The 23,301-nt window shown below is 39.7% G+C and overlaps 2 protein-coding genes across 5 annotated transcripts in view; both read left to right on the plus strand.

The window, feature by feature from the left end:
* The window catches only part of myo3b (myosin IIIB), a 73,985-nt gene extending 57,483 nt beyond the window's left edge, over nucleotides 1-16,502 (plus strand). For 3 of the 4 annotated variants that reach the window (XM_005723460.1, XM_005723462.1, XM_005723463.1), the window contains 4 exons: nucleotides 4,524-4,624; nucleotides 5,003-5,049; nucleotides 5,453-5,608; nucleotides 12,960-13,407. In XM_005723460.1, the coding sequence (XP_005723517.1) occupies nucleotides 4,524-4,624; nucleotides 5,003-5,049; nucleotides 5,453-5,561 (257 nt within the window). In that variant the 3' untranslated portion in view covers nucleotides 5,562-5,608; nucleotides 12,960-13,407. Of the gene's footprint in view, nucleotides 1-4,523; nucleotides 4,625-5,002; nucleotides 5,050-5,452; nucleotides 5,609-12,959; nucleotides 13,408-16,479 lie in introns of those variants that run through there. The other variant, XM_005723461.1, reaches the window with a different exon arrangement.
* Nucleotides 14,915-18,398, plus strand: sp5a (Sp5 transcription factor a). The gene is made up of 2 exons (XM_005723459.2): nucleotides 14,915-16,543; nucleotides 16,852-18,398. Exons 1-2 carry the CDS (start codon nucleotides 16,493-16,495, stop codon nucleotides 17,914-17,916), a joined length of 1,116 nt encoding a protein of 371 aa, XP_005723516.1. The 5' UTR covers nucleotides 14,915-16,492; the 3' UTR covers nucleotides 17,917-18,398.
* Nucleotides 18,399-23,301: the final 4,903 nt, after the last annotated feature.

Here is a 23,301-nt window from a genome sequence, read left to right on the forward strand (position 1 = left end):
GTTAGAATCTATCCTGACCTGAACACTATTAAAACAAAATTTTCGCTAGCTGTTGAGAGTTGTGGGGGGATCGGCCAACGAACAGATGTTGTCGTTCCTCGCAGTACGACTAAAAGTGATGCAGAGTTTTGTTTGTTTCGCAAAGCCGTTTGAAGCTCATGTTTACAGACACCAACTGGTAGAAAACAGTGTTTACATTTATTTATCTATTTATTTAGCAGGATTTATGTTAATTAGCTGCAGCTGAGTAAACTTACTGGCCACAGTTTTCTTTAAAGCCAGTCATCGGGTTTAGCTTTCACTTGCTACAGTTCTTGGGACACAGTTAAAGCATCAGCTAAAGAAACCTATTATGCTCATTTCCTACCCTATATATTTTTTTAAATGTAAAAGAATAACTGACTGAGAAAGACTCATAGTTTAAAGTAATCCTTGTTCATCTCATAGTAGGCCTTGGCGTGGCCCCCTGAGACTTTTTTACCTCCCTTTCCCTTCAGCCCAGCTTCTTTCTGATTGGCTGTCCCTCGCGAACAGAAGATTTGAACAGCAGGTGGGTAGGACTGCTGTGCTCACAGCAAGAGCCGCGTGCCTGAGAAGACAATATTGAGGATATTCATAAACAGACATATAAAAGCACGAGTAGAAAAAATAGAAAAAAAAAGAAACAGAGCTTCAAAAGCAGACTGATGTCTGAGCTTTTGGCTCACAGGGATTACTTGTACATACTCTGGCCTCATTATTATCTTTAGCCGTGTTTATAAGGAGTATCCAAAGCTGTAACTGTATATATATATATATATATGTACATGTAAAGAAAGAGGAAAGACATAAATCCCCTTTAATTTAATTTCTCTTGAGGTTTCCAAATGTTGTTTATCTGCATTTTTAACATAATCTATGAATCACTCAAGTCATCAGGGAATTGGGTATTGTCCTAATTGCACTATATGCAGGTAAGAGTTTGCATTATTCTTAAATACTTGTGGACGTGCTGTCACAGCTAATGTGTTTTGTTGAAAGCACAGAGTACGCAGTCTGTTTCATAATACGATTTAATTTCAAAAGTCTGTTCAAGGACGTTAGGATTCATTATTTGTGATTGAGGGCTTTGATGCAATTTCAGGGGAATAAAACATTTGCTTATCAAAACCATTTTCTGCATCAGTAGCAGAACATCGTCCTACATACAGACATTGTTTAACTGAGACGTAAAGTGTGAACATTTTATTTGTGCTGATTTTTCTCTTCGTTGCAGCATGTCATGCTCTTTCAGGTTTCAAAGGCTAAGCAAGAGCATAATGTCCAATTAATTTTAATGTGAGACTAAAACCCAAGTGCTTCTGATGCATCCAAACACAGCTGCTTTTTTTTTCCTGAGCTATTTGCCTCAGTTCATGAGATTTCTTCCAAATATCCTCAAATACTCAGGGGTAACGGGGATCCACACAGCGGACAGTTAGCACCTCTGAGGCATGGGTAGATAAGATTCACGGTAAAAGTTGGCTAATATCTCAAAACTGACAGGAACTTTCTGGGCATTTACAAAGTGTGACTTTAGTAAACCTGTGCTGGTTTGAATAACATCAAGAAAGCCGAGGAAAGATTGAAGGGGTGGCGGGGGATCCTGCTCTTTGATGTATAGGATTGAGATGTGATGAGGTCTGTTCAAAGTGAGTACAAAGTAGTGTTAAGATGGAAAAGGCAAATGCAGCTTTAGTCAAGGTAGAGAAGCAGAGGTAGCAAGACATGATGAAGAAATGTCCTGTCTCACATGAAATGCAGGCAAAGAGGATGAAACGTTGTCAGACATTAAATATAGATGGTGAGCTTTAAAAACACACTTTTGTAACCAATGAACTTTGAAATGCTAAGCAAGGTGTAGTAAGGAAGAGCAGCCAGCCCTTATTACTGTGTTATGTTTGAATATCCACATTATCACATTTCTAATTGTCTTTGGTAAGCCAATAAGATTTCCCTTTCTGTGGTGCAGTCGGGAAGAACAGCCTTCACACATCTGCAGAGAAGAAATCACTCAGTAAGACAGGATCTGAATGTAGTAATTGCTTTTTATTCCTTTTGACACACTGACCGCAGCTTCCATGTGTCACTCATTTGAGTGGAAATTGGAAGGGTGAAAATCTACGTCTAGAATCCTGCAGACCTGCTTAGTCAGGCTCTTATTGAAGTGTGCACGGTAAAAATATGTATTTATTGGCCATAAAATAGCTGTCACTTCTCTTTAAAACCGCTAAAACTTTTAAATGTTAAATTGCATTCACTTGTGTTTGGGTGGCATAACCATAGACCACATATGGGCATAGCCACAGTGACGTCACCCATTGGTTTATGGACTCCCGCTTGGAAGCCTCGACTTGAGCTTTTTTACCATATTGGAAGAAAGGGGAGGCTCTGACTGAGGGGGAAAAGGGCACTGCACATTCTTACAGCAGTACTTGTCAATTACAAAGTAGCCATGCTCTAAAACATACTCATCTTTATCGTCTCTTGAAGTACAATGGGGGCCACAATTTACAACATGAGCATCAGTTTATATTCTGTGAGACCTAAATCTTGCTATTGAGACTATAAATTTATCAGATAAGTGTTTACCACATACGTAGATTAAGTGAGAACTAAGGCCATTTTCCAATAGACTTCCATAAACTAAGATTCCTTTTTTTTTTTACCCAGAGGAGTCGCCCCCTACTGGATATGAGTAAGAATGCAGGTATTACTGCACTGGTTTTACTATGTTGATCTATGGCTTATAACCTCTGATAGACATGACACTGTAGTATCATCACATTTTTCTCCCTGCAGCCATCCTTCGTCTCATCTAACTAGTGTTTTTTCCCAAAATGTCACCCTGTTGGATTCCACTTTATTTTCCAGTCTTTATTACTTTGTTTGAATTTTACCATCACGCAGAGCTCTCTGCCTCTGCCATTAACACTTTGACATTTTCACTAATTTCAGTTGTGGTACACTGGAAATTGCCACCTGACCCTAATAGTGTATATTGTCAAATAGTTAATTAATTCTGTGTAGCTAATCATAAGCCTCTGCATACTCGTGTAATCCAGAAAACTATCAATGCTCCACTGAACAATCCTCCGCTGACTACTACTGCTGCAATTAGTAGATGTATAACTGATCAGCAGCACACTTTTTGATGTTTCCTTTAATAGGTTATTAATATGGAATTGGATAGAAACAGGCAGTTTTGCATTTTGGAGAATTGTTTTCTGGTTATTAAACTACCACACGTTTCTGGGTAATAAGTCACAGCATTAAACACAATATGTACTCTGTTACCTTTATTTATTCTAAGAAGAATGCTGCAGGCATAAGTCAGCATTAATTCCAGCACTGTGAATAGTATCCTTATGTGTTAAACCATCAACTAATATTACTGTTTTATGAGATTAAGGCCACAAGTTAGTATTTTAAATTTTTAATGCACAGATATTAACATTTTATTGTTAGCAGGTCCTGTTGTTACCAATATACTATTATTAACTGATTTTGCTTCATAATCATACACTTGTTTCCACATTATTACACCCACTTTCTACCCTCTTAGTACCAATTATGTGATATTAGTCTTATAACTACTACTGTTAACTACTTGGCATGTGGCTCTTTTGTCCTGGCTACCTCTCCTCACACCCAACCAGTTATGGCAGATGGCTGGCCTTCCCTAAACCTGAGTTTTTCCTTCCCACTGTTGCAAAGTGCTTGCACACAGGGGGCTGTCTGATTGTTGGAGTTCCCTCTGTATTGTAAAGAGTTGAATTGGCTATTACTCGGTAATAATCCCTTATTAACCAAAGTAATACAAAGCTAGACTAGAAGGTGCTGCCCAAATGTTTCTCCTCAAACAACAGATACTAAGATTTCTCATCTTGTAAAGATAGTCATTTAATACCCTATAAACTCTTAAGTACCCAAGATTCCAAATACTTATTTTCCATTTGTTACAATCACACATCCATTGAATATTTGCAATGAGCAGTAATCATTACTGAGTGAAATACAGTTAATGAGATTATCTGCACTTTTAAATGCTGACCTACTTTTTCTGTGCCTACATCCTGCAGAGTTGAGTGATCCAGGACTGTCAGCAACAAATATGAGATCTTTCTTAGCTTAAAACTACTGACGTTATTACCAGGATGAACTCTTCTCTGAGTGTGAAGGTGAACTTTTCATGAACGCACGGTGTCACTTCTGCCTGTTTCTTTTGTAATTCGGCTACTACAAACATCCCCCGCTGTGCACCTGTGATAGATGCGGTTTATGTAATAATAATAAGCTGTTATTGAGTCATCTCATCAATGAAATGACATAATCTCACTTAAGTCAATTTAAAGTGTTTCTGTCACTTTTGCGTCACACACGGGCGCCGATTTAAAAAGAAGGCAGAATCGGTTTACCGCCGCTGTCATCATCGTCGGCATCATGTTGGAGCTTGTTGTTGTTTTTGCCTGGTTGGATCACTGCCCTCGTTTCCTCTGTTGCAGGTCCAGTGATGAAGCTGCAGCAGAGAACTCCTCGCCGGCGGGGCCAGCAGCCCAAGCTGCTCAACAGCCCCGAAGACAGCCTGTACTACAACCAGCTAAATGTGAGTTCAAAGTGCCGATAAAGGCCTTTGTCTGACTTTGGTTCCACATGATAATACAATTAAACCTACCTGTGCCAGACCCTGGAGCCCCACCCCCACGCTTCTCTGCCTCTTGTCTTGAACATGTGCTTATGCTCTTTATCTGTTGCTTTCATGTCAGGATGTCTGCCTTCACGGTGAATAATTGATGTGGTTTATCAAAGCTGAGCAAGATGCATGCTTCATCAGACTCACTTGAGCCCTTTGATCAGAAAAAAATTATGCTGTGACTTCTGATATTATCAGCATCTGCTCGCATTCAACACAAAATCACTTTGAATTAAAAATTAATGACTCTCTGCTCATCTTTTGACTGTGTGCTCTTGGCCCTTTCCTCAGAGAACTCTGGATTACCAGGGGAGCAAGAGGAAGCCGAGAAAACTTGGGTAAATAACTGCTTTCCTACTTACAGCAACTCTAAACAGAGCAGGCCCTTTGTGGAATAGGAGAATCCAGAAATGGAGTTGTTTTCTTATAATGTAAATGGAGAGCCGAAAATAACAGGGTTTTTATGAGGAGATGCTCTGCGTCATTGGAGAGAGGGTTACATATTAGGGCCTTTGTCATCATGCTAATTTTAACTGTTGAAGGTCTGCACTGTGCCTGTACTGTAATTGACGTTCTATTTCAGAGCAGTATGCTTAAGCAAACACCTCATCTCAGGTGCATCTGCAAATAATACTATTGCAAATGTCTAGCTTTACACAATATTAAACTAAAAAAGGCACCATTCCTCTATCACAGTAATGTCTCACCACTATCTTTTTGTCTCCTTAAAAAAAATCACAGTCAAATCAAAGTGCTGGATGGAGAAGATGAGTACTACAAATTACTGTCAACTGTGGAGTCGATCCCTGAGGAAGAGCACTCAACCACCGCCCCTACCCACCCTTTTTAGTTGGGCCCCTCGTCAGTCAGAGCTGAACCTTACAACCATGTCAGCCGGTAAGACAGACGCTTCAGACGTGTAGACAGACACTCCAAAGAACATCCTCTGCTTTGGATGTGCTTCGGTATGTGGAGCAAGTAGCAGCGGTGCAGAATAAGCGACCTGCGCGAGCCGTGCCCTCGTCTGCTAATGCAAAGCGATCAGAAGGTGTTTACAGGAGCAATTCGCTCGTCATCAGTGACAGTGTTAGGATAGTTTCTTCCTTCGACTCAGAGTTTGGAACACATAATTCTACTAGATTCTACTAGACTAGACGTACTAGATTTCTACCTCGTGTGCACAATTTTTCAAGTCTTGTTTTTTCTTTTATTACGATAACTTTAACTCTAGTAAGTTACACATCCGAGCTTCTGTTATATGTGTTCTACTGCATGGTAAAGAATTTTATTTCTAGAGGCTGAAATCCTGCATTTAATCTTCAAATTGCAATAAAAATGGTGCAGAAATTCATAAAAACACACATAAGAGAAGGATAAAGAGGAAGTAACATTGTCCCAAATATCCAAGCTCCACAGGGCTGCATATAGTGAATATTCCTATTGTCCATGTAGCTGTTAATTGGTTTATTGATTGATTCTTTAGTCTAACTAGTTTAGTTTAAAAAAAGATAAAAGGAAGCACGTCTTATATATCCTCTTATATTCATGACTAGATAAATTATGAGCTCATTAAATGGCCATTGATAATTTTCGGTTGTTTTTCTAAGGGTTGAATTGAGCCATCGTTTCTCTGTTACAATGAAGTGCCCCTCATTTTGCAGGCAGTGCGCTGCTCAGCTCAGTGGGGTTAACCTGACGTGGAAACATCTACCTATTCCCGAGCATTACGTCTATTGTCTAAGACGGATCCGGAGACAAATCCTCGTGAAACCCAAAACTCTTTCGACGAGTTCTCCCACAGCGAGTTGCCTGTAGTTAAAGGGGCTTTGTGCTGTCTGAGAGCTGGAATCACCACACATAGCTTCACAGAGGCAGAGCTACAACTCACTTTGAATTTCACCCTAAATACAGGAATTTTCTTTTAAGATGTGAAGTGTCGGAAATGCAGGGCTGGCGAGTTGATTTGTAGAGCTTTTTTTTTTCTTTTCAATTTGCATATCATTTACTGCATCTCCCTTTGTTGACACCCGAGGGCCTGAGAGGAGATTTTGATCTTAATAGGAAGAGTAGGGTGGTATGACTGAGGATCTCATCCTCCTTATACTCAGCGGGGAAAACATTAGAGCTCTGCCTTGATAGCAAACCCAGCTCCACTTAGGTTCAGATTCACAGGAATCCTGGTGGGTTTAACGAGGTCCAGGGTGTTCATCAAATCCTACAGCTCAATGCTGTGAGGGTCAGACTCGGGTTGAGACACTGAGGCTTTACTACTTTACTACTACAAGCTGTATTAGTAATCTTTGATTTTCCTTCTTTAACCTCTCAAGTCTCCTTTTAATTTTCTGCATGGTTGACGCTTTTGTCTCTATTTTTTTGTCACTTGACACCACTGTGGTTTAAATCTGCCGTTTTCCAACCATAACTATGCTGTTTGTTGTTTTAAACAGCCACAACGTCTTTAGTGGTGATGTGGTTAATCCACATAGGTTTAAAAGTTGCACATACTGTCTCCTGTGAGGAAGACATAAATAGAGGTAGCTAAAAGTTGTTTACATCTTTCAGTAGACTTACTGCAAGGTACGCATATTTAATGTTATTAAGCCTTTGGTTGAGCTGGTCTTGAGCTGATTGAGCTTTTTATAGCATAACGTCAATTGATGAGGGCTCTTTTTTCTCTATGCTTTATAGCCTTGTGACAAAGTTTGGGAGTTCTGGACAAAAATATCTGAAAATATTTGTGATATTTATAAATTCTGTTCTGATCCAGATTATTTTTTAGGTAATATTTTAAGAATTAGAGCTATAAAATAAAGAGAAAAGACAAACTAGCATCACAAGAGGCAGACTGATTAGATATTCTGATGATAGACTGAATTGTGCCCACAGTACAAGGGTCATATAAATTGAGTTATGTATCCCAGATCTCCCAGGAGTACTAGACTACAAAATGTGCCCATTATAAATGAAGACATGTGTTGACAGCCACATATTTGGTGAATTTAAGTGGTGAGAGTATAAATATAATGTATAAATAAGTAAAGTATAAATAGCTGAAATACTCTAAAACTGAACACGGCACAGTTTACAATAAAAAACGAAAGGAACATTTTTGGTTTTTCTAAATTAAGATTTTATAATTAAGCTTTAAAAAAAAAACTATTTTTCAGTTTATTGTCATATTTAAGTCCATAAAAATTCAAAGCGTAAAAACCCCGGACCACTGGCAGTGTTATAATGTAGTGTCACAGTTACTTGAGAAGCATTTCACCTCCGGTCGTAGCCACAGATCCTGCAATAATTAAAATCCTCGTTGTGCATTACTCCCTTGCTGGGATAGTTGGTTCCTCTGAAGAGCAGTCTGAAATAGGTCACCCCAGCACCCTGTAGTGCATCTTAAAAGTACACTGAATCAATTAAGTGTGATCATGCTCCCTTGATTATTTTGGCCCTGTTTTACCACAGAGAGGAATTTCAAATAGGCTCGCTAGTTTGAATAACAAGGTTGGACTGTAGTGACAAATGGTGCCAGAGTGGGTGTTTCTTCCCCTGTTTTCCTCTGCCAAATTAACTCCCTGGCTGATTGCCTACTTTAGCATATGAGAGGAGGTGAGCAGAGGTGTGCGCGTAATTGCCTCGGATAGCTGATTATGTGTTGCAAAAAGGCAAATGTTATGAAATGCTGTTGTCATTCCGATGAGGGATGTTCTGACCTGACGAACCAAACCCCCTGTGTTTGTTTAGCCTCCGGGTCATTTTGGGGGACAGCGGGTAGGTTAGGCCAGCGTTGGAGGCCTGACACCTGTGTTTTCTTTAATACGTTTTTGTAAAAAAAAAAAAAAAAGCCCAAAAAAGCAGCTCCTTCTTGTTTTCCCTCATTAAATCTGACAACATCTGGTGTGCGGGAGAGGACTCCTTTAATGTGGCTAACGTTACTGCTGCTGTTATTCTTGCCATTTTAGCTATCTGCTTCATGTGCTGCACATTCATTAAAGCTACATCCAAGGCAGCTCCAAACACTGTTATCCAAAGTTTTTAAACCACCTTTATGAAAATCGCCTGCGCTGCAGCCTTAACAAATGATGAAAAGCTTTTATTTTCTAAAGAAGCATACTTACCTTTTCACCTAATAGTGATGTCTCACTTCAAAGAGGGAACACGATTAGGCCAACATTGTCCTGTTTCTCTATCCTTTGAGTTCAAAGGGAGAGTTTCGATGCAGCATTTCATGTGCAGCCTTTTCAAATACTGTTTTAATGCAGTTTACGTGCTTTTCATATCCAGATCTGTCACATTTCCACCACACTAAATGTATCTTGCTATATTATGGTTGCATACCATATGTTGGGGTTTTTTTGTGAGTAAAGAATTAATGCCTTGCTTCATAATGCAGACTACTAAAATAGCTACAAACTCAGCATTGCAGTGCTGTTTGCTGGCTAGCGTTGGAAAGAGTGACATGCAAGAGTGTCAGCCAGATGTCAGATGTATGTGAAAGGGTAAAAAAAGAGAAACATGCCCTAAGAATGCAGTAATAAAGAAACTTGTTGAGCAGGGTAAAAGCACAGGGAGGAAGAGGAAGAGGAGGAAGAAGGAGATAAAAGAGTCCGTTGAGCACATACATCAAAGGTCTCTTAATGACAAGGGATGCCATTAGGGTTACAGTCGCTTTTGTTTCAGCTTCCTCTCACCTGCAGTTTGTCGAGGGCGCTCCATGCGCTGTTTTTGTTGTTGGCATTTGCATGAATGTAAAATGCATGCATGAGAGGAGGAAAGAGTTTGCTAATCTTACAAGTGACTAAATGTTTTGGTCCAAATTACAGCTACCTTTTCATTTGCAAAGGAGACATCTTACCCTTGATGTGAGAGGGACAAAGCTGGAGAAAGCCAGCATAGAACAATAGGAACAATATGGGAAAGCTGTTATCCTGTATGCCATGAAATTTATTGACTTAAAAGTTTTTTGGGTGCCTCCGGTGCTGGAATGGGATTTGACAAATCAGAGCGTGAAATTATGATTAGCCCCTCTCAGTTTGTCGAGGGAGCGGGGCACTAGCAGACTTGGCATGGCCAAAGGTGTAACCTGTTTTGTTTTGCCCCAGCATTGCTTTCCCAGATGGTGGGACCAGCTGCCGTTGAATAAACGCTGGACTGGTAACAGTGTGAGAATTACCACGGCCTTGTTTCGGTTTGGGATGCATAGCTGAAAGCTTGTCATTTTTGCCACTGCCAGGAGGAACCGGAGCGGTCACCTGGTGTTCAACCAAACAACCTTGATTGAGGTCACACTAAAGTAGTATACAGTGTAATTGTTTTAATACTTTCCTTATATGGCCCACAAAATACTTTTTTTTACCAGAAGACTCTTAAAATAAAGGTGGACATTTGCAAATTGCTTATAAATTGTGTTTTTTAGTTTATTTGCTCAGTTTTCTAAAGTTAACATAGTTCTTGAATAGAAACAGGGTTTTTTAGGCAAACAAGCTGTAACTATATAGCACATTTCAAACAACTTAAATTAACAACAAAATGGAAATAAAAAATATTTATGTAACACCAATACAAAATTATGAAAGATAGCCATAAAAGACAGGTAGTTAACACAGTATTCATCTTTTATTATTTCAGGTAGATACAATACTTGTGTGAAGAAGGAGGACATTTTTTCCATGCAGATTATTTATCTTTTATTTGTTTTTGCTCCTCCAATATCGGTCAAGTCATACTAACATTAATTTTATATAAATCTGAGCAAATTAAAGATCTTCTAATTAAAGACCCAGGCATTTTTTCATGACTCCTAATACTATTGTACATGGGGGGAAAACAAAGTTCATTTTGAACAACTCTAAAATCTCAAGCTTAATAAATGCCTCTCTTCAGAAATGCCATTATATCTGCCAGTGTACCAGTTGATGGGGCGATCCACTTTCTCTGTATATTAACTTTCATGGCTAGCTCTGCATAGTAATCATGGCAACATTCAGTGATGTATTATTGACTCTCTCAGGTCAGAGCTACTTTGCCTGTTGTCGGTTGGCCTGATCTGAATTTGTTTCTGCCACTGGAAAATAAATAAGTGGATAAAAATGTGGTTAGTACCTCAAAATTTTGCCTTGCTGACCAAGTATCTTGACATTTTGGCGTACTTCTGATTAACTTGAAATTTTGGGATACATAACTCAAAATTTACAATTTAAAATTTGACTGGCAAAAAAACCTGCAGAGATGCCATATTAATATTAAAATCTATAGAAATACACATATAAAAGGGGGGGGGGCACTTGCATTGAAACTCCTATAAGGCAAAAACGGCATTAAGCATTGCATAGCTATATAGTGACATATTCTGCCACAATATCTGACAGCTTGTTACGTCTCCTCGAGGGCAGGAGGGGATAACACAACAACTCTGGAAACCCGGTGCAGGTGTTATAAAAAAGTTTAATGGCAGCGCGCTCACAAAATAAATAACCCAAATTCAAACAACAAATGCGGGGGAGAAAGGGACAGTTAGGTTGTGCCAAAAAAAAAACATCAAAAAGACAAAACCAAAACTTAGCTGAGTTATTATCCTAGAAAAACAAAAACAGGGGGGAAAGACTCTAAACCTCAATTCAAAACAAGCTCAAAATTACATGGGTGGCACCAACCTACTTACCTAGTGTTTCTAACAAAAAGACTCTACGTGAGTAAGTGTATGGGGTCCCCAAACTTAACTAGTCCACTTTACTCCCACCACAACCATCAAACAAAAGAAATACAGCAGAGGAGTTTTACACATGTGCCAAACAATTCGAAGGAGGGAAGAGAGCCGCGCCCAGCCACAGGTCAGTCTCCTTATCAAGGTGTGCCCTCCTGGTTTGTCCAATCAGGGTCTCCCTCCTCTATTTAGTTGGAGATCCCCAAATTGACATCAGGCTGCAGTCTGCGTACCTAAGGGAATGGCAAACAAAAGGAGAGGGAAAGAAAACATGCAGCCTGCAGACATGTAACACAGCTTTATGTTAAAGCAAAGTTACAAAACTGAGTTGAACATACATAACTTTGTAAATATTTATATTCCAACTTCTAGTGCTGTTATTTTCTTGTGTTTTTGCTTTTTGAGGATGACAAGAATTTCTAGTGTAAGGTTCAAATTTCTCACGGTTATGTCGTTGCCACCTGCTGCTTAGTAGATCGTGGAAAAAGGTGATATATTTGTAGCAGCTCACAAACATTTCCAACAAAAGATGACGGTCATATAATAAACAAATGTTTAAAAAGCTAAGTGCCGTAAACTGAAGGGTTGATAGCACTTGATTATCACAGGAGTGTCCATTGGATCTGAGTATGGTGATTGGAGGTGAGGTTGCTTTATTATAATGTTCCTGGGAGAGCGCTGCAGGCTGTAACTCACTCTGTTCAAGTCTGTACATCATCATCATCATAGAGGGGAGAGAGTTTTCCTCTTTAAGGCTGGACTGGATTAGCACATTCAGGGTGGGCTGAGAGAAGGTAAAACGACCTGTCCCGCCTTACTTGACCCCCAAGCCAACCCTGCACATTGCCAAGGTTTGCTCTTGAATATGCAGAGATCCCCGGCTTCATAGGCCTGGAAGAGGGAGAGAGAGAGGGGAAAAAAAAAGACTTGTATCGCGTTGCAGGGAAAATTAGTGAGACCAAAGTTGGAGTTTCTGTGTGTTGGGGGCTGTGAACAATGGCAGCTTTCTGTCAGACAGCAACTTCAAAGGTCTGCTGAGTGACTGCTCTGAGTTATACTTTGTTGTAGATCACTGAGGAAATTCACAGATGTTTTCTCATACGAGACACCATTATAGCGGCTCAAGTACCCAGTAGCCTCAAGCGCCTCTCCCTCTCTCCCCGTCTTTCTCTGTTTCTCCCACACATTCACACTCCCTCTCACACATGCAGCACCCCATCACCCACCTCCACTCATCCCCAAGTCTCTGATATCTCTTGCATGAGACAGATGTGGAACCTGTTTTCTCTCCAACTGTCCAGAGAATATGGAAAGTTAAAAAGGGCTCGTGTTGTGGCGTCGCCCCGCGACTCTGTCAGATCCTCTCTTCTCGCTGTCAGTTCACTCAAAAATGTCAAGACCGTACACAGCTACACTTTTTCACATCCAAAGTTAGAGGTCAATAGAATAAGGTGGAATTCTCCCTGCTAAAATAGGATGTTAGTGCAAACCTGGGTAAAGATAATGAAAAGCATTTTAACATCTTTATTTTTCTCTCTTATCCTGCAGATTGCCTTCATTTGTCTTATGGATCAAAACAACCTGCTTCCCAACATCGCACTTGACATCTGTTGTAAATTTATATTTATTTCATGTAAATTGTTGTTTTATAAGAGTCAAATAAATGTGTCTAAATGTTTTTTAATTCATATTTATTACTGGTGTATAACGGTATTTTGATATTGTAAGCAAAACAATTTACCCGCCACAAATCTGTTGTTTTATACATTTTTTTCCTCATTTTAGATTGATGAATTATTTCCCTCTCCCCTTTTAGATCAGACACAATAGTTTGGTTACAGCTAATTGTTTCAGCCCGTGCTGGCACTTGCACATACTGTTAAAAACTTATGGCAATAAAAACTTAATGAGTCGTTCTTTCTTCGCCTTAATTGCCCTTTACAGAAATGATTGTCACCTGTTGAACGTCTATGATCCACCCCACTGTTTTCTTTGATTTGCACTGTCAAGAAAGTGTAAAATATATATATATATATAACTACTATGAGTGGGGTTTTTTTTGTTCTTCTATATACAGATTCCTGAATGCAGGTTCCTGCATATCTGCACCCTGAACATTATTTCTGATGCTCAGCTCTCCACTTTATACTAGAAAAGGCTGTATGAAGTACATAGTTGGTGCTGACTGAGTCCATGTTCAAACCTTTCCAGGCAACAAACTGTTGCAGGGGGGGGGGGTCCCTCCAAGTTAATTTTACCCATCAAATGCCGCGGGCAGAAATTTCCTTTAGCCAAACTGTCGCTGAGGCGGCCCTGTAAAACTTGAGGCGTGGCCATAAGATGGTGACGGTTTGGAGCAAGTAAATTACCTCAGGGACTGGACAATGTGTTAAGCACACTGTTATGAATTTCTTACAAACTATATCAAAGTCCTGCTTAGCCAAATCCTTCCCTCAGGTGGGGTCCTATTGAGATGCATTAAAATGTAAGAGCCCACATTTGGGGTGAAGCGAACATCTCAAAGGAAGATATCAATAATTTCTGACTGCTGATGGTTCGCAGAATTCATGCAGTTGTCACATATGGCTGAAATATGCCTTGCATGGCATATGACAGCTCGCATGTAAAGCTGATTTAAGTGGAAATCCACCTTAAATCAGAATTAACATTTGATGTTTTTAAAGCCTATGAACCAGGCTGCTGTAGTAGAAAAATGTTGTTTTAGGGTGGATTCCTCCTTTACTGTTGGCATAAGAGAGCAGATTGCAACTTTTGACATTTATCTGACATTTAAACCTGGAAGTCAAAACTAACTGACAGCACTTTGCTGCACAAATACATCTTTACAGAACAGACTATGGATATTTTTTTTAACCAGTGACATCTGAAGTCTTACAAATAGCTGGTTAAGCAAATTTTACAGCATCCTGTAGTTTTATCGTGTACCTTTCATGTAGTTTGAGCTCCTTTGTGCTAAGATCCTTCAAACAGTTTCGCACCAGTGAAGCTCACAAAAATTTGCAGTGAGGTGTCATTTATGAAGCCTTTATAAGTTTTAACAGCTTTATAAAAATTTTAAACCTGCATTTATTCTTCTCCTTCTTTTGCTTGCTCCTTTTAGGTGTACACATAAACCCGTTATTAATGTGTTATAAATCTTTTTATAACAGGTTTTTCTTCTGCCTACACTTCCTTGGCTACACTTGTTTAAAAAAATAATATTTATAGTATTGGTGACGAAATTATTAGCAAATATAAACCAAAAGCACAAATGAAAGGATACTTTTCACAACCTGGCAACCCCAAACTACATCTTATCAATGTCTCCTAATTCGGTTATTCAATAAATCTGTTTTGAGCTTTAATAAAGCTATGCAGTGTCTTAATTGGTCATCATCTCATGATAAGTTGAAAACAAAGTGTGATTTTAGAGGATCAACGGTTGGGGCAATTTTAAAGTGACACATTAAAAGTAAATAGCACCATTTTTTAGTACTGCTTGTTCAGATTTATAATTTCATGAAATCTGCGAGGTGATTTTCAAGCTTGTTGTCTTAAAACCTTCCTGATTGCCACATTTTTTGCATATTTTGAAGCAGCATTGAGCTCTGTGGCTGCCACAGCTTGATGTAAACAAGGTTAACAGTGTGACTACACCACTCACTCCTGTAGCCACTCTTGTAGTTTAGCATGGCTCCAGTGAAGCCCAGCAGGACTCCCCCTTTCCCTCATGACTGTGTGTAAAGCCGTGGGAGAGAACTGGGAACATTAATCCCTTCAAAGGAACAGATCTAATTCAAAATCTGCCGCTCCAAACTAGTTGAGAGGACAGTGATTGTTTCTGCAGGGAAGCCAGATAAAGATCAGAGAGTTGAACTACAACTTCCATTTTTTTCCAGCTCGGTAAAACATTTAAAAAGAAGTTCCGGATGTTATCTTATGAAAACTGCATACTTTTGCCTTCATTAAATGCTCTGAAACAAAAAGGATGCAGTATTACAGGATGTGTTAGCTCAGGTTTCTTTTTTTTTCTTTTCGAGAAGCTGCAGTGGATGGGATCATTAGTTTCTTTCTGGTTTTCGGGACCTGTTCAGTCATAAAGACATAAGAAGAAAACATAATTGAGATGTCCACATTTTAAGTGCTACCTTTGTCACCTCACTTATCTGACAAGTTAAAAACGTTCATTTAAATTACCTGCTGGGAGTTTTTTTTTCTTTTTCTTTCAGGCTTTTAGTTTGGGTTGGGAAAGAATGAACTGGATTGAGGTTCTGATAAAACAACTGATTGAAATGAGTGAAGGGGAAATAAGTATTTAAATAATTCAGAGAGGGCATAATTAAGTGTTTCAGTTCAAAGGCACAACAAAGATTTTTTTTTTTTTTTTTTGTAATTTAAGCTTGAAATGTAAAAGAGACGCAGATTCTTCAGAGATGAGAACTTTGTGTTGAGTCACTTGATTTGGTCTCTTTCCTCCATCAAACAGTGAGGCAACGCTCTTGGAGATCTCCAGAGATAACAATGTCACATTGTCACATAGGGTTCTGCTACAAATCCTTAATTACAAAAAAGAGGATCAGATGACTACAGCATCCAATACTGGGGTCTCCAGGCGGCATGGGGGTCTTTGATCAAGAAAATCCAATTATTTGTGTATATACATTTCCCACATAGTGATTACTTCATTAATTGTCCCGCCTTTATCTCCTCCCTTCCCAGCCCCCCTAATAATCAGCTCCTTTATCCAGACCAACAAACACACCATAGGAGCTTTGTGGATTCAAAGGATTTGCTTTCCCCTCTCAAAGAGCCGCTATTCTTTGATGATTGGGCAGCGGCAAACTTCAAAGTAATAAATCTTATTTCTGACTGGCTGGCGGCCCACCAAAGTCCTTATCAAATTCTAAGAAGTGATCCCTCACTCTTCAGATAGACCAAGGATATATCGGAGAGAGGAAGCACTGGAGAGTGAAGCCCTGCTCGACAAGATATATTTTTTGTGTACCGCGAATGAGTATATTTGTCTAAATTAGTGCTTTTATTTTTTATTCGTCTTTACCGAGCGGAGGAGGACGTTTACCATGGCAGCAGTGGCTGTACTGCGGAATGAAACACTTCAGGCTTTTCTTCAGGTTTGTGCGCAAGTTTCTCTTCACTTTTCACCACTTTTAAGAACTTGTGAAGTTGCTAACTCCAGTTTATGCTCAAAATACGTGTCTTCTCATTTCCGACGCTAATTGTTTGGGGGCTTAATGAGTCCTGCTGCAACATGCCGCCAACTTTTGTGTCGCATCATCACGATTGACTTCATCATTTAGATTCAGATTTCAGACCAACTCAGACCGACCATTTCGTCATAATTAAAAGCGGCATAAATGTGTCATAAATGTGTTAAACTGAGATCATAACGTTAAAAAAAATGTGTGTCTCGGTTATCCAGGATCGCACTCCAAACTCTTCCCCAGAGAACTGTAAGCACTCTCCGCTGGCTCTCCTGGCTGCCACTTGCAACAGGATCGGGCATAACCACGGATCAAACCCCGCTGATTTCCTCCAGGTCCCCTACGATCCCACGCTGGGTTCTCCTTCGCGTTTATTTCACCCGTGGACTAACGAGGGAAACCCTCAGAGCAGCCTGGCCAACAACTCTACTTTCGGACTATCCTCCAAGCCCCAGCTCTCTGCGCACATCCAGAGCCCCTTCAGCTCCCACCACGAACTGCCCCTCACCCCTCCGGCGGACCCCTCGTACCCCTATGACTTCTCCCCCGTGAAGATGCTGCCTTGCTCCATGCAGTCCACCTGCCCTCCCACCTACGTCCCCGCCGTCAGCTACGCGGCTCCAGCGCCCATTCCGCCCGCGATGCCAAGTTTTGTCACGGGACCCTCCGGCCTTGTGCACCAGCAGCAGAGACAGTTGTCCCCAAACCCTGGAGAGGATATTCCGTGGTGGAGCCTCCAGCAGGGGAACCACGTAAGCCACTCTTCCTCACTCGGTCCTCACCGCTTCCAGCTGCAGAGAGGCTTGGTTCTGGGACACACGGACTTTGCGCAATACCAGACGCAAATCGCCGCTCTGCTGCACACAAAGTCCCCCCTCGCGACTGCGCGGCGGTGCAGGAGGTGCAGGTGTCCGAACTGCCAGTCCTCCACGTCCAGCGACGAGCCCGGGAAGAAGAAGCAGCACATTTGCCACATACCGGGTTGCGGGAAAGTTTATGGGAAAACTTCTCACCTCAAAGCGCACCTGAGGTGGCACTCGGGGGAGCGGCCGTTTGTGTGCAACTGGCTGTTCTGTGGGAAGAGTTTCACCAGGTCGGATGAGCTGCAGAGACACCTGAGGACTCACACAGGGGAGAAGCGCTTTGTTTGCCCGGACTGCTGCAAAAGGTTCATGAGGAGTGACCACTTGGCAAAACACGTCAAAACTCACCAGAACAAAAAGAGCAAATGCCACGAAAAGACACTAGATCACGTGAAAAGAGAGGACACCAGGATGTTGTAACACACCTTATAGTCATCTTAAACAGTAGACTTTAAAATAGTGCAATACAGTCAGTGCTACACTAGTTACAAGTTCACAGTGAGCTGCATTTTTGTAGGGTACTTGGTTAATTTTGTTGGTCGATTTCTTACATCCTGACAATAGTTTCTAACATTGCTGGTCTGTGTAGCACATTTGTGTGTGTGTGTATATATATATATATATATATAAAGTTTCATAAGTTAATTTGGGACCATGGAGGAGCTCATAAGTTTGAATTCACTGTCTATATCATATCAAGGAAGACAAGTTTTCAACTTGTGTTTTGATCAATGTCTTCGGTGGAAGATTTCACTCCCCTGTAAATGATATTTAATAGCTTTTGTTGAATGAAAGTGTCTGTTTTTGCTCCATATGGGGTGTTTATAAAAGCATGCTCTCCAGAAGATCTGCTATTGTTAATATGACCTAAATGCTGTGTGAGAATAAAAGTTATGACGTTTTCCTCATCTCAGAACAATTCATTTAATATCCCTCAGTTATATGAGTGATGATGAGGCATCCAGGCGATATATATATTTTTTATTCATATCACCTGGAATAATGTGTGTGCTTTGTAAAATGTTGCAGACTTAATGTTGTCAAAGTTTCCTGCCAGTAAAATCCAGTCATTAATTTTAGACTATATATTTTTAAATACTCGTTATTCTAAATGTAAATGTTTCCATCTTTTGATTATGGTAAAAAAAGAAAAAGTAGCAGGACTGATTTTTTTATGACTATTATTAGTATTATCATTACTTTTGAGGCTGTTCTGAAAATTTGCTGCTGTTTTTTAAAACAAAAGCCCAGAAATTTTTAGGCGAAGAGGCGACAGAATTTGATTTGGTGGGGAGTGAATTTTGAAAATCGCCACAGAAATAATGGAAAAATGTGCAGCCACCTTGTCGAGATGTACCTGTGTGTGCTGAAATTAGGCCACCAACTGGGTAAAAAGATGGATAAATAAATATTAAACATCCGTCTTCGTAAAAGGAATGAAAAGGACCGCTTCAAATATTTAATTAAGCTCCAAATTTCTGTATCAGAAGTGTTTTCCAGACCTGTAACACTGTCGTGTTTGGGCTATTGCACATAAGCTCATATTATCATGGTTTCTTATTCTCAGACATTCAATTGCAGGAACGTTCTTCAGTATTTATGCACTCTGATAGGTGGTGGATTTGTTTTGTGCCACTGTGTTGGACATTTCCTGTATTGCAGTGTCATTGTAATTGGAAATGTGACCAATCAACAGAAAAACTCTTACTCTGAACATGTGATAGAATAGGTGACCCCGGGATATGCAGCAGCTGGATTTTTATGGCACTTGTGGCACACTAGATGTCACATTTACCACTGTGGTAATGCCTTGCTCAAAAGCATTTCTCTGTTTTACGACTGCATGCTCATGTGCTGCTTTCTCATCAGTTATTTCAAGTGTTTCACTTTGACTTCCTCCGCCCACGTCATCTCTTGGTTGTTGGGGAGTAAAAGTGTCGACCTTCGGAGAAAAAAAAAATCCTGGGTTTCGAACCTTGAGGCTCTTCCTTTTCATACAACTTATCAACACAACAAAAAGTATTGAACTTTTTACAGATCAGATAGTGATACAGATCCAGTCATCTAATTTACTCATTCAGTAAGTAAAGCAGAGCAGCATCACTGCCTGCCAGCAGTCACTCTGTTTGCCTCTATGTGGGATCTCTGAGAATGTCAGCATGAAAAGGAGGGCTGCCATTCAGAGGAGTTTTCAGAAAGAGTTTTCTGCCTCAACAGCGCCCCCTTTTGTAAGTTGCTGTTATCCATAAAAGCAGGCAAATATTATTCTTAGAATTGTAACAATAACATTTGCTCTCACAGATCTTTTTCCCTGTTTTTCTAACGCTCAGAGTGTAGTCACGGACAATTTAGAAAGCACGACCTACTGAGCCAATGTTTCAGTCACTTTGTCGAACTTTATCCACCAGTGCACATGCAGCTTTAGCTCTAGTTTAGTTTACTTAATTATTCTGTTGCAAACTATTTTATGTGTTGATTTAAATTCAAGTATTGTTCCTTCACCAGAATTGAAAATTCAGGATGCAAACATGCCGTCATTCTTTAAACTTTAAATTCTTTAAAAGGACAAACCACAGACGGGCTGAATCCAGGTGGAATAAACTTGAAAAAGTTTATTAAGTGGCAGGAATTCATCCCATTAGTTTTAATGAATAATCACATGAAAAATGCTAAATACAGTATGGTCATCACTACTTGAAATGTTCAGGTATATTCAATACGCCACCAATAATTGTAAACTGGGCCTTAAATACCCAACAGATGATCACAACTGTTGCAGTTCTATGTTGAATTAAATGTTTTAAAAGTGGTATTTAGACCGGTTTTTGTCGCTCCCTTATGACGTGTTGTTCGTGTGAGGCTGTGAGTTTCATTAGCCTGCTTCTAGTTCTCCAAAGAATCTGCAGGATATGAACGTATCACATTCGGCCAAAGAAGAAGAATAAAGTAGAAAAAATATCAAAAGCTACCATATAAAGTGTGATTTGACCACTTGAACTGTAAAAGTCTTTATCCAAATTTCATGATCCTATTATAAAACGAAGCCTATGGATGGATGTGTTGATTGCACCCAACCCGGCTCCTCACAATGGCTGCGATTTGGCTGCTATTCTTCGACTCTGCTGGAGGCCATATGGCTTAACCGTTTGTAGTGAGGATATCGTATGTTGTGGCTTAAGTTTATCTTCTGAAAGTTGAATGAAAGATTTATGAAGTTTTTAAATTCCATATCACAAATACCTCCTTAAATGTGACTGACAGAAAAGCTTCACTAGCTTTGCTGGGATAGGTATAATCGCAGGTTAAATGTTCATTCCCATCATTATACTCAGTGTGATTCCCCTTCTTTAACCCACTTTAAGACTGTCTATAAGTGATTTATAAATATATAAATTAACCATCCAGACAGAAGGATGTTTTTACCCAGTGATATATATTTTTTTATTCTTAAATGGACTGCTTACTCTAACAAATACACTAAGACGGTAAGCTAAATATGTGTATAAAACTGGTACCTTTTAAAGTACTGGGTCCAAATAACAAGTAATAGTATAAAATTATAAACAGTATATAGTTACATGGTAAAGTTAACCCAATCTCAAGCCAAGCAGGGTACAGTTTTAAACTGCTGATTGTTGTTGCAACCATAATGAATGAATGACTATAAAGCAGCCGTTACCATATGAGAACATTAGTGAATCTTTTTTAGCTTTCTAAGGGTTCACTTACTTAACAGCTCTTGATAAATACATCTGTATCTGCATGTTGTGAGTGGTTACATCTTCGTATGCCGCTCCGCAAATGTGAAGCTGCTGTAACTGCAGCGTTAATACAAAAGCTGGGTAAATGATCAAAGAACATTGCTAATACTTTAGTGTAACATTAGGATATTCAAAGCCATCATAGCAGTTCAACCAGTGATCCTTCCTCACTCTGCAGACGTTCAGAATTAAATGACTGACGAGCAAAAACCTGATACCAGCAACTCTGCTACAGTCAGTGGAGGACACACATGTACAGCCGATAATCTTACAGCCTTGGAGCTGATGCTACGTTTTAGTTCAGCAAGAAGAGAAAAGGTTTGTGTAGACATTTCATAGGCACGGAGTCTGTAAGCTGAAATCAAGACAGCTATATTTGTCAATAACGCTGGGTTTCCTAGGCAACCGGATTGGCTGAATTGTCCTTGCATCCAGTCTACAGCTACAGAGTGATGCATGATGAGGGAATCACTTCCTATGTGGATGACCCATTAAGCATAATTTATTTTTCAGCTATGATTTAAAACAGTTTTCACAGTCAAATAAAAACACTGTCAACATTTTGAAGATTGATGGCTATTGTTTGTTTTTTGTTTGTGTTTTTTTAAGAACAGAGAGTAGTGTGCTTTTAGACAGTGGCCTAAAAAAGCCGTAGCCACCGTGATGTCATCTCGGTTTTAGACTCCACAGTTTAAAGCTTTAGGTCGAACTATCTGTCTGCTGCCATGTTGGCTTCTTTAAGACAGAAGTTAACTGTCATCTTTCGGGGTCTGTGACCACCCAAGTTTAATATTTAAGTTTTGTTTATTTTGATATTTTCTGTTATTTATATTTTCATATTCAGGCCTTATTGTCTTTTTTTTCCTTTTGGCTTTTTCATGATATTTCCAGGTTGTGTTTTCTTAGTACTTTTAGTAACTATTTATTCCACGAGGTCATTTTTCCTCTCCTTCTGTGTTTGCATTTATGCGTCCTGTGTTTAGTCACTTCCTGTTTTAATTTGTTAACTGCTAATTTAGTGTTTTCTTTAGTTTTGTTTCCCCTTGACTTCTTAGCTAGATTCTGTGCACCTGTGTTTTGTTTTACACAGCTGTGTCCCCTCTCCCCAATAACCTAGTGTGTATCTATTTAAGCCCTTAGTTTTCCTCAGCTCTTCATCACATTGTATCACTCATACTGTTCTCCTGCTGTCTGGTTTCCCTTGTTTGGATTTATGGACATTTGGTTTCTGCTGCTTACCTGAATATAGATTAGTTTTTTCATTAAGTTTGGCCTCAAGTCTTTATTCTGAGTCAAAATTATTCACCAAATATGCCATTAACTTAGCTACATTATAATCAGTGGGTGGAGCACTATGTTATCGGCTAACACTCGTTAGCTTGGTTAGCAAACAGTAATCACAAACTGTGATATATTTATTTCCTATCTTATTCATAGCCTTTTCCTTTTTTTGTTTTCTTTAGGTCACGAGCAGTTGTCCAAGCATTTCACTACATATCGTACTGTGTATGACTGTGTACGTGACAAATAAAATTTGAATTTGAAATTTGAATTTGTACTACTAAAGCACAAGTAAATGCTGGAATTTCTCTCACTAAAACAGAAGCAAGCCATAAATTAGCTGGGCTCCCGCATCACACACACAGAGCGAAGAGGTCCAATTTAATCACTCAAAGTAGTGGATGAAGCCTAGCAGACACAGCTGGCTCCAGATACCAATATTGGGATGTCTGTCAATCAAAACAGCCACACCCTTCAGTCAAATATTCATGTGGATGAGTTATAAATACATCCAGCACACTCAGAGTTCATATAATGGGGGGAAAATATCCATAGAAGGTAAAAATGTTTTGTACCAGGATCTAAACATGACTTTTTTTTAATGAGGTAAAGTTTTAACATTTTACATGGGCGTCTAAAGGGATTGACTCCATGTTTGAGCCAGTGGGGGAACTACCACTTTTGTGTTAGCTTAATTTTTAGCTCGGAAGGTTGCCAAGCTAGTCAGTGCTAGCAAGCTACATCCATCCATCAAGTCCTAAGC

Source organism: Pundamilia nyererei, unplaced genomic scaffold (assembly GCF_000239375.1).
Source record: "Pundamilia nyererei isolate P.nyererei 1_Seehausen unplaced genomic scaffold, PunNye1.0 scaffold00009, whole genome shotgun sequence".
In the NCBI taxonomy this organism is placed as follows: Eukaryota; Metazoa; Chordata; class Actinopteri; order Cichliformes; family Cichlidae; genus Pundamilia; species Pundamilia nyererei.

Coding starts and splice junctions, on each gene's coding strand:
- sp5a (XM_005723459.2), top strand. CDS start 16,493: ATGGCAGCAGTGGCTGTACTGCGGAATGAAACACTTCAGGCTTTTCTT. Junction 16,544..16,851: donor CACTTCAGGCTTTTCTTCAG/GTTTGTGCGCAA, acceptor TCGGTTATCCAG/GATCGCACTCCAAACTCTTC.